This window comes from Delphinapterus leucas, chromosome 6 (genome assembly GCF_059928025.1).
Source record: "Delphinapterus leucas isolate spDelLeu-1000000601 "Yukka" chromosome 6, BTC_Dleu_Yukka2, whole genome shotgun sequence".
Lineage (NCBI taxonomy): Eukaryota > Metazoa > Chordata > Mammalia > Artiodactyla > Monodontidae > Delphinapterus > Delphinapterus leucas.
Genome location: NC_143134.1, coordinates 60,354,140 through 60,366,161, shown reverse-complemented (window position 1 = coordinate 60,366,161; position 12,022 = coordinate 60,354,140). Strand labels below are relative to the sequence as shown.

The following is a 12,022-nucleotide window of genomic DNA, read 5'->3' as shown; positions in this document are numbered from 1 at the left end:
CTAAAGTCGCATTTAATTCTAAAATACTTTGATTGCCTCAGCCCATTTGTCTTGGTCTTGTTTTCATGAAAGAACCAAACATCTTTTTTAAAGGTGAAATGTGTAAGTTTGCTGATAGACACCCACAACACAGTTGTGGTTATTGTTGAAGACAGCACTGAGTTATGAAAGAGGATGGATTTAGGAGTCAGCCAGAGTATGAGCTTGAATTCTAACCCTCCCACTGGATATCTTTACACAAGTTACTCCACCTCTCCAAGCCTCAGTGTTCTCATCTGTGAAATGTGCATAATAATCTCTAGGGTTATTGGGAAGATTCACTGAGATCAGGTATGTTTAATGTAGTGTCTGGCATGTAGGAAGTGCTCAATAATAGCTTTTATCTTTTCATCCTCGCCACCCCTCCCCTTTCCCCTGATCTGTGCAGACACATTGAGAGAGATGAGTACATTCTGGATGACCCACAGGACTCAGATGTGAGGTAGGAAAACTTAGTACCAGTGGTGGCTGTGAAATCTAAAAGCAAAATTGTCTTACTTACTCTCGGGATGTCCAGACCATTGATCTCTTGGCCTCAGTTGCCCTATTAACTATTTCTAAAAACTTATTGAAGAATGATATACATAACATCCCCTCATCTATTTCAGTGGGAATGGTGAGAATAGTCCAACTTCACTACTAGGAGAAGATTAAGATAATAATACATTAACATAAAAAGCTGATTTAAACTTTGCTGTTATCCATCACTGCCCAAAGGATGCCCTGGTTTTGGCCCAGCCCAGTGGAAATTCCATCTGGATTGAGAAATCCACTGGAAGTCTGAGTCATCTCTCATTAAGAAGACCCTGACTTGTAGTTAGTTTGGAAGTGTGAAAGAATGATCTGTGTTTAAGATATCTGCAGTATCGAGCAGAGTGCTTCCCTGACAAGCAAGGGAAGCCATGGGGTGAGCCATGTCTTGAAGGTCAATAGCAAGGCACACAGCAGAGCTCTGGAGTCAGGGATTTCTCAATGTAGGTGGATTGATGGGGCTTTGAATCGTGACATTGTCACTTCCTAGAGATGTGACTTTGGACAAGTGACTGAATATCTTTAAGCCCCAGTTTCCTCCTGGTATAAAATGGGGGTATTAATGGTATCTTCCCTTGGGGTTGGTGTAGAGTGAAATGAGATAATCCATAGAGTCTTGAGCATGATACCTGGAGAAGGGTTGTTTGCCACAGTAGGAATGACGACAGCAGGGAGTGGCTTTGGGGTATCAGTTTGTTTATAGATAATGATGAATTTGATATTTTCAAATGGAAAGCATTATTTAAAGAGTTGCACAGATACTGAGGCTGAAGAGAAAGGCTAACATTGATGGCATATCATAAGAAATTTTTAATTACACATATAGATTAGCCAAATTATTGTTTATCTTAACTTGTAACATTTCATAGGAAAGTTTCAAGTAAAGCTAGGAACATTATGTGGGGACCCTGCATTTCTTTGGCTTAGCTAAATGAAAATATTCCACTGATATTTTCATTACTGTACCTAGCTACTTTAGCTACCTCATCATTTCCTCTTTCCATTCTGGTGAAAGAAAAGGGAGATTTTGCTACATCTCTGCTATATTCAGTAGCATAGAAGTCCCATCATAGTTTAAATTCAACCACGAACCTACATTTGGCCCTTTGTTTATTTAGTTTTCCTAAAATACAGGTAGGACCTTGAGCCCTAGTGTCATCAAGCACTGATATCAACGAGAGGAAGAAAATAAGAGTTTGCCAAAGGAGACTATAGACAGGATATACTTTTTATGATGATGAATGTAAAAAATTAGGACATAATTCACCTAACATAAAATTCACCATTTTAAAGTATACAATTTGATGGTTTTCACTATATTCACTAAGCTGTACAGCAATCACCATTATCTAATTCCAGAACATTTCCATCACGACCCCCCCCCACCCCACCCGCCAAAAGAATCCTCATAACCTGCTAGAATTCCCAATTCCCCCTCTCTCTACTCTCTGATAACCACAAGTCTATTTTCTGTTTCTATAGATTTACCTATTCTGGAAATTTCACATAAATGGAGTTATACAATATATGGCCTTTTACATCTCGCTTCTTTCACTTAGCATAATGTTTTCAACGTTCATCCATGTTGTGGCATATATCGGTACTTCATTTCTTTTTATCGTTGAATAATATTTCATATTTTGTTTATATATTGGCCAATTGATGGAAATTTGGGTTGTTTTCACTTTTTGGCTATTTATGAACAATGGTGCTATGAACATTTGTGTACAAGTTTTTGTTAAAGTCCAGTAATTATCTTAGAATGTGTCTTGTTGTTGGTTGTGCTGGGTCAGTATTCTCAGATATGCAGTTTGTTTGTTGAAAGTGTGGATTAAAATCTTTGTATTTCAGGACAGTTTTCTTGAATTACAGTTTTTAGTGTTTGTTCTGTTTCCCTTGCTTTGATCTTCTTATTCAGGGACTCCTGCTGTCCGCATGTTGGTTATTCTTTGCCTGTTTTCAGTATTTTTTCATTTTCTCTTGAATCATTTTGATCTCTTTCTTAAATTTTTATTTAAAAATTTTACTTCTTTTTTGTTTCATACGTCCTTAAAGGCATTTTTTTGACCATGTGTATTTACTCTTGTTCCCTCTAATTTAATGTTCCTTGCAGAAATGATTTTTAATTTCTAATTCTTTCTGATCTTTTTCACCTTATTTCTGAGGTTTTTTAAAATTTTATTTTAATTTATTTTAATTTTTCTGATATTTATTTATTTATTTAAGAGAAGTCAGTTCAGTATTTAAGTGCCTTATTCAGTCTCTAATTCTGATTCCTATTCTTTCATGCCTTATACCATTTTGTTAATGTCTTGTAGCTCATTTTGAAGTAGTAAGTTATGATTTTCATCTGTTTTGTGGGCATGTCTTTCTGTCGTTCTTTCATTTATAGGAGTCCATTCTGTTCTTTACTCTCTATTTCCTTATGTTTGTATGGGATTTGACCACTCTGCTTTTCTGTTGCTTATTATTATTATTTTTTTTCCGGTACGCGGGCCTCTCACTGTTGTGGCCTCTCCTGTTGCGGAACACAGGCTCTGGGCGCGCAGGCTCAGCGGCCATGGCTCACAGGCCCAGCCGCTCTGCGGCATGTGGGATCTTCCCGGACCGGGGCACGAACCCGCGTCCCCTGCATCAGCAGGCGGACTCTCAACCACTGCGCCACCAGGGAAGCCCTTCTGTTGCTTATTTTTATAAAAGGTTAGTTGACCTGAACTTTGAGCAAGGTTCAGGAAAGCTTTTCTAACTTCACAGAACCCTGTCTTTTGTTTGTTGTGAGTGTTAAAAACTATGGTGGCTTGGCTCTGAGATTTCCTGGTCCTCTTTCCTCCTACAGTTTGGTCTGGGCCATGTCTTTACTTTGTCTTCATTGCCCCTATCCTGCTCAGTTTTTTTTTTTTTTTTTTTTGCGGTACGCGGGCCTCTCATTGTTGTGGCCTCTCCCGTTCTGGAGCACAGGCTCCGGACGCGCAGGCTCAGCAGCCATGGTTCACGGGCCCCAGCTGCTCCGCGGCATGTGGGATCTTACCGGATCGGGGCACGAACCTGTGACCCTTGCATCGGCAGGCGGACTCTCAACCACTGCGCCGCTAGGGAAGCCCCTGCTCAGTTTTGATAACAGCCTCTACTGATTCTCATTAGTGTGGGCCCCTGTCCAGGAAGTAGCTTGACAGTCAGTTATGAAGGTCTGTGAGGCTGGACTGTACCAACCCTTTCAGGACTCTCTTACCATACGCCTGTTTCATATGCCAGTTTCAGCTGCTGCTCTCAGGTTGTGCTACAGCTCTTCCCATTAACTGTCTGTTGACCCTTTGGGGGTCCTTTCAGATGCATACTTGTTATTTTCCTCTGCTTGCTTCTCTGTAGATACCTCCACTCTGTGCAGGTTTTGTGGCTGTTGGTGGTTTGCCCTTATTCATTTGTATTTTGTAATTATTTGTTTTTTGTAAATATTGCCCATGATTTTCTAGTTTCTCTATCTAGTTACCTTAGATAGGATTTTTATAAACTCTGTTATGTAAATTAATTAGAAAATTAAACTATAGAAAAACAAAGAGACTTTATAAAAGACACACACAGGCAGGGATGGTGTAAGAACCCATTTTGTAGTTTACATGTCACTCTTTTTTTTTTCTATTTAACCCTGTAAAAGCATTTTCAAGCTTCTTATACATGTTAGTTTTCTTCTGTTGTGTAACAAGTTACCAAAAACTTAGTGGCTTCAAACAGCCCTCATTTATTATTTCTCAGTCTCTGTAGGTCAGGAATCTGGGCACTGCTTAGATGTGCCCTCTGTTCAGAGTTTCACTAAGTTGCTGTCAAGGTGCTGCTGGCTGTGTTCTCATCTGGAGGCTTGACTGGAAAGAATCTGCTACCCAGTTCATTCAGGTTGTTGGCAGAATGTATTTCCTGTTGGCATCTGTATGACCGAGGGATCTGGCTTTTTACTGCCTGTGGGTTGGAGCTGCCTGCAGTTCCCTGCCATGTGGCCCTCTCCGTAGGCAGTTCACAGCGTGACATTGTGCTTCTTCACGATCAGCTAGAGGTTGCCTGTCACTTCACTCTGCTAGGATAGAGTCTTATATAACATAATATAATCATGGGAGTGCAGCCTGTCACCTTTGCCATATTCTGTTGGTTAGAGGCAAGTCACAGGTTCTGCCCGCAGTAAAGGGGAGGGTATTATACAAGAGAGAAACACCAGGGGGCAGAGATCATGGGGACCATCTGCCTACTACGTTATCTGTTTCAGTGATCTGGAAGTTAATGAAACTTGCACCTGAGCTATAGAAGACCATTTTCTCTCTAGAAGACCGTTCAGATTTGAAGATGTTACATAGCAAAATAATACAGTGAAAAATGGTGGTTGCCTTCAACTTAGCTTTATTGAAACAACTATGTTAAAATTTGGTAAACTACCTCTTCCCACACTTCTCTGCCCAAGATCAAAACAAAATAAAAAAAGCAGACATTATTAAGGCCCTAAGTATATAAATTCTTTTCCTGTGAGGTAAATAGAGGTTCTGTTTGTGCCTGTTGTGACACATATGCATATGTGTGTGTGTTTCATCCTTTTCACTTTATTTTTTTTATTTTTATTTTTTTGCGGTATGCGGGCCTCTCACTGTTGTGGCCTCTCCAGTCGCGGAGCACAGGCTCCGGATGTGCAGGCCCAGCGGCCATGGCTCACAGGCCTAGCTGCTCCGCGGCATGTGGGATCCTCCCAGACAGGGGCACGAACGGGCGTCCCCTGCATCGGCAGGCGGACTCCCAACCACTGCGCCACCAGGGAAGCCCCATCTTTTTCACTTTAAAAATAGAAACATTTTGTATATACTTTTGAGCCTTGTATATTACTCTTAAGTATGGAAGAGTCCCTTCTAACTCTTAAACTTCCATTCTGAAGGCACTTCCTCTGGAGTCTGAGCTTTGGGGGCATGGTGGTAAGATGAAAAGATTTTGGGACTCAGTATCAGAAGAGCTTGATTGAGTCCTTGGTGTCCCCTACTTAGTAGCTGACTGGCCTTAGGCAAGTCATTTAAGACTTTCTGAATTAGATGAGTTTCTGTAATTGAAATGAGGATAATGAACCTCAGGTAAGGTAATTTATAGTTTAACTGTATCAACAATGACCTTGTAGAAAGAGCTTTGGCTTTAGAGTTAGATAGATAGTAACGAGTTGGAATTTTGGTTCTGTAACTATTTGTCTTTTGACAAATTACTTCTAATCTCTTAGTTTTCTCTGTTGAAAAGGATAATCTTTACATTGCAGTGTTGTAAGGATTGGAGTTCTATAGTTCTATGTATAAATAAAATACCAAACACAGTGCTTGACATTTTACTAGGTGCTCAGTAGATTAATGATAGTGGTGTTTGTTTGTCTACCACTATTCCCAAACTTAGTATTTAGGTCCCTGGAGAAATGGGATTCCCTCCCCCCCACCCCATCTTGGTAAAAGTTTTGTCGTCTTTGTCCTAGGTCAAACTCTTCTGCATCAGCTGTGTGAGTCACTGACTGTTTTGAAGATCCCTTAGTGTTTGGCTGTAGGAGCCATTAGTCAGTTCCCAGTACAGTGTTTGAGTCTACATCTCAGTTGGCTTATTTGAGTCTCTTTTCTTTCAGTGATCTCTCTCAGGGTTGTTTATTGCGAGCAGGGACAGATCAGTTTAGATTTTTTTGGGGGGGGGCATCTTCTAGCTATCCCTGTATACCTACAATTTTACTAAACAATTCTTTTATTTTCATAATGGTGTGTCTTGGTGGGTCATTTATCACTCAGTGTCCTGGCCTTTTAATTTTTATTTTTTTGGTTGCGCCACATGACTTGTGAGATCTTAGTTCCCCACCAGGGATTGAACCCAGGCCCCTGGCAGTGAGAGCTCCAAGTCCTAACCACTGGACCATTAGGGAATTCCCACTAAACAATTCTTCTATTGCATCTTTTTTTTTTTTTGCGGTACGCAGGCCTCTCACTGTTGTGGCCTTTCCCATTGCGGAGCACAGGCTCTGGACGCGCAGGCTCAGCGGCCATGGCTCACGGGCCCAGCCGCTCCGCGGCACGTGGGATCTTCCCGGACTGGGGCACGAACCCGTGTCCCCTGCATAGGCAGGCGGACTCTCAACCACTGCGCCACCAGGGAAGCCTTCTTTTATTACATCTTTAACCAGACCAAATCACCCCAAGTGTCACCTACTCCTTTCCTTTATCAGAGATCTCAGAGGGTTTGTGTTACAGTAATAGAAACTGACAGTGACTGTGTACTGTATATGTGTTGTGTATATTACTTAAATATCAAATATATGAGCTTGATATAGTTATCTCCTTATGGTTGAGGAAACAAGCTCAGAGAGTTTAAGTGGCTTGCCTATGACCACATACTTGATGCTTATTGGAATCCTAGCTCAGATCTCTCTGAGACCAAATCTCATGGTCTTTCTTAGGATATTGGACTTCTGCTGGGGATACCAAGAGACCTTGTGAGATCTTCATATTTGTGTCTATTTGGAATTAGTTAGTTATTGAGATGTTTACCCAAAGATTCCTTCATACTGTAGTAAAGTAACTTACAGTTGTTGACTCTGTATAATTTGGAGTATCTCTGGTAGAAGAGTGTTCTGGAGAGAAGCCAGGGTAAGTGACAAATGCTCTCTTCTTTCCTTTTTCCTCTTCAATCCCTTGGGAGAAGGCCTTTGAAAATTACTGTAAGATCTTTTATGTGGGAGTGCCTTGGCCTCTTTGATTGTAACATTGCTTTAAAAATATTTCATTTATGAAAAAGTCTTTTGGGACCCCAAAACATCCCTGGACTGCATTTTCTTTCATACTGAATTCTGTGCCCTAGAGATAGGCACTACCTATTCCTCTTCCAGTTTAAGAACAATTAGTCACTATTTTATTACTTTTTATTTGAGAAATTAAAATAATCTAATAGTATTAGCATATTCTTATAAGAAGGAATTTCTTTCTAATGTTTTGTCATTTTTGTTTCTAATCTTATTTAAAAAGAAATAAAACACTGTGGCTTTTATTTTATTTTTTATAACTTAAAAAAAAGTTTATTTATTTAGGCTGTGTTGGGTCTTAGTTGTGGCACGCGGGGTCTTCATTGCGGCACGTGGAATCCTTTTGTTGTGGCATGCAGACTCTTAGTTGTGGCATGTGAACTCTTAGTTGTGCCATGCATGCGGGATCTAGTTCCCTGACCAGGGATTGAACCTGGGCCCCCTGCATTGGGAGCATGGAGTCTTACCCACTGGACCACCAGGGAAGTCCCCAAACACTGTGGCTTTTAAAAATACAAGTATTTACATGTTTTTTAAAGAATAATCTTAAAAATACAGATAAGTCAAAAAACAAGAGAAAAATCACCCCTAGTCTCAGGGCTCATATAAATAACTGCTGTTATATTGTTTACTATTTTAACAGACTTCAGCCCATGTAACCTGTAAGCCACAGACGTCTTGGACAGTTTTAATCATTAATAACGAAGTATATCATTAAACAACAGTGGGGTATTTTCAAAGAGTTGGAAGACTCATCATGAGTTTGAACACTTCAAATAATGCCCCTGGTGATATCCAAAGGTAAGCCTCCAGTCTCTTCTTCTAGTTGAGGAATGCTTTTGGTTGCAGGGAGCAGGGAGAAATAAGTGGTTGGAGAGGCTGATTGTAAGAATTCTCATGGGATGGTAAGGGAAGTGGAAATTTCATGGGACTGGAGGAGCAAGAATGATGCCTCATAGAAACCAGAACTGGGTCTGGAGACTCTGTGTGGCTCTTTATGCTCCTTTGTTAACTCAGTGTACAAAAGTCAGTGTCTGTACTTTCTCCAGTCCCTAGAGACTTGCTTATTCTTTTCCACTTCTCTAAATCTTTTCTTCTGCTTATTCATTATTACTTGGCTTGCCACAATCTGTGTTGCTGTGTTTCCTCTTATTTCCTCATTGCCCCAACTCTGATTCATCACTCTACTTAAGCGTTCTGTTAGTTTTAGCTCCTGTTGCTAACTGCTTCTTTTCTTGGAGTTTACATTCTAAGAATTGCTGTTGCTCATCTTTTTTGTACCATTCATATATGCCTTTGGGTGAGGTGCCTACCTTTGGTTTATTCATATCTCATGTGAATAATATAAAAACTCTGAGTCCATAATGCGAAATGGAGCCATTTCGGAGAGTGCAACTCAAAGTGTGGTTTACGAAGAAATAAGTACAGAAATTGAAAGCAAGTGTTTAGAAACTTATAATCATGTAACAGAGTAATTTTCTATTTGTCGAATCTAATAATAAAACACTTAGAGTTGAATTTTATCTGTTTTTAGATTTTCTTTTTTAGTTATCCCTTTTAAATATATTTTACAGAAGCAATGGGAGTGGGGTGGGGATAGTCCTTGCTCACGTTTAGTTTGAGAAGAACTGATCTTGAGCACCTTTTCAGCAAGGATGTGTGGGTGGGGTGAGTACCATGACTAACATGTACTTTGCTTTATAAATAGGATTTGCTATGTAAACGTTTCCTACCTGTCTTTAGGAGCTACCTGAAATCCTTTCTGGAGCAAGACAGAGAATAAATGAGTAAAATATTAATATTTTTCTTTACTAAAATTTTATCTTAAAAAGAATTTTTTCTGTTAGATGTTCCAAGGGTTAAGAGTGAGGTCTCATCAGCTGGTTCTCCACCACTATGGTGAGGAAGATGGTTCAAAAACTGCTAAAGGGAGTGTTTTAAGGTTCTTTTTTGCTCTGATATCCTGTCTTATATATGTGCATATGTATATATACACAGAGATATGTATATTTTAATGCAGATAATGCATGTGTTTTTAGAATAATTTAAGAAATACAAATGAATAAAATGATGAAACTGCTTATAATGCTACCACTTAGAGTTAACTACCGACAATATTTTGGTATTTACTTGCCCAGACCTTTTCTTTTGAACATACAAATATATATTTCAAAAATTAGAATAATATTTTACATTAGTATCTTGCTTTTTCAATTTTGGGGGGAACATCTTGCCAAATTAATATACATCTGTCATAATTTTTAATGGTTAAATTACTCTTCAGAGTTCTAGAATCTGGACTGATGAAGTTATTTAAACTCTGCTATTTACCACGAACGTACTTTCTGTTTCTATAGATTTGCCTTTTTTGAACAAGTCATATAACTGGGGTCATACAATATGTGGTCATTTGTGTCTGGCTTCTTTTCAGTAGGCATGTTCTTCAGATTTATTATATTGTAACATGTGTCAGTACTTTGTTTCTTCTTATTGCTGAATATTATTCCATTTTATGGATATATACATTTTAGTTAACCATTCACCAGTTGATGGACATTTGGGTTGTTTCCACATTTTGCCTATTATGAATAACTCTGCTATAAACACTTGTGTGCAAGTCTTTGTGTAGACATATTTTATTTCTCTTGGGTAGATTCTTAGGAGCACCATTACTTCATCATATAGTAAATTTATGTTAAAATTTTTAAGAAACTTCCAAATTGTATTCTAAAGTGATTGAAGCATTTTACATTTCCACCAGCAGTGTATAAGGGTTTTATACATTTCCATATCCTCCCCAACACTTGTTGTTTTCTGACTTTTTGATTATAGCCATTCCAGTGAGAGTAAAGTAATACGTCATTGTGATTTTATTTTGTGTTTTCCTAGTGAGCAATGATGTTGAACATCTTTGCATGTGCTTTTTTTTGCCCATTTGTGTATCTTCATTGGTGAAAAGCCTATTCAGATCTTTTGCCTGATTTTAAATTGAGTTATTCATCTTTTTGTTATCGCGCTTCAAGAGTTCTTTATATATTCTGAGGGCTTCCCTGGTGGCGCAGTGGTTAAGAATCCGCCTGCCAATGCAGGAGACACGGGTTCGAGCCCTGGTCCGGGAAGATCCCACATGCCACGAAGCAACTAAGCCCGTTTGCCACAACTACTGAAGCCCATGCACCTGGAGCCCATGCTCTGCAACAAGAGAAGACACCGCAATGAGAAACCCGTGCACTGCGACGAAGAGTAGCGCCCGCTCGCCACAACTAGAGAAAAGCCTGTGTGCAGCAATGAAGACCCAACACAGCCAAAAATAAAAAATAAAATAAATTTATTAAAAAAAAGAGTTCTTTATGTATTCTGGATACAAATCCTTTATCAGATATATAATTTGCAAATATCTTTTCCCATTTGTTGGCTTGACTTCATTTTCTTAATAATGTCTTTTGAAGTGTAAAAGTTATTAATTTTTATGAAGTTCAATTCTTTTTCTTTATGGATTGTGCTTTTGGTTTCATATCTAAGAAATTTTGCCCAACTTAAGGTCATGAAGATTTTTCTCCTAAGTTTTTTTCTAGAATTTTTATCATTTTAGTTCTTACATTTAGGTCCGGGCTCCATTTTAAGTTACTTTGTAGTATATGGTGTGAGGTAAGGGTCTAAATTTATCTTTTTGCCTGTGGAGATCAGTTGTTTTAGCACCATTTGTTGATAAGACTATCTTTTCCCCCATTGAATTGTCTTGGCACCTTTGTTGAAAATTAATTGACTGTATATATATGACTTTATTTCTGTGGTCTCAATTCTGGTACACTGATCTACATGTTTATTCTTAATTCAAATTCTACACTGTTTTGATTACTGTAGCTTTATGGTAAGTTTTGAATTTAGAAGGTGCAAGTCCTCCCATTAGTTTTTCTTAAAGATTATTTTGGTTTTTCTGAGTCCTTTGCTTTTCCATATAATTTTTAGGGTCAGCTTGTCAATTTCTGCAAAAAAAAAGCCTGCTGGGATTTTGGTAGGCAATATGTTGAATCTATAGATCAGTTTGGGGAAAGTGGCCATCTTAAAATACTAGTCTTCAAATACATGAATGTGAATGTGGAATGTCTTTTCATTTACTTAGGTCTTCAATTTAGTTCAACAATAATTTATGCTTTTCAGTGTAGAAGTCTTTCCCTTTTTTTGTTAAATTTAATCCTAAATCTATTTTATTTACTTGATGCTATTATAAGTGGAATTATTTTTTAAATTTCAGTTTTGGATTATTTATTGCTAGTGTTTAGAAATGTGATTGGTTTTGCATATTGATCTTATAGTCTGTGACCTTGCTGAAATTGTTTTTTAGTTCTAGTCTTTTTGCTTCTTAATGGATTTCTTAGGATAATCTTACAGGATCATGTTCTTTGCCATTAAAGACAGTTTTACTTCTTCCTTCAGTATATGTGCCTTTTATTTCTTTTCCTTTTTTTTTTTTTTTCCCTGATTGCACTGTCTAGAACCTCCAATACAGTCTTGAATAGAAGTATTACTAGCAGACATCTTTGTTTTGTTCCCAGTCTTAGGGGAAGCTTTCAGTGTTTCACCATTAAGTTTGATGCTACTTTTTGCAGTTTTTCATAGAGGCCCTTTATCAGATTGATGAAATTTCCTTGTATTCCTAGTTCGTTG

The 12,022-nt window shown here is 38.4% G+C and overlaps 1 protein-coding gene across 2 annotated transcripts in view; it reads left to right on the top strand.

Annotated features, from left to right (window-relative positions):
• Positions 1-12,022, top strand: part of CCDC171 (coiled-coil domain containing 171) — a 369,266-nt gene that overhangs the window by 2,410 nt on the left and 354,834 nt on the right. The window contains exons 2-3 of one of the 2 annotated variants that reach the window (XM_089913205.1): positions 428-481; positions 7,998-8,155. In XM_089913205.1, the coding sequence (XP_089769331.1) occupies positions 8,112-8,155 (44 nt within the window). In that variant the 5' untranslated portion in view covers positions 428-481; positions 7,998-8,111. The remainder of the gene's footprint in view (positions 1-427; positions 482-7,997; positions 8,156-12,022) is intronic. The other variant, XM_089913206.1, reaches the window with a different exon arrangement.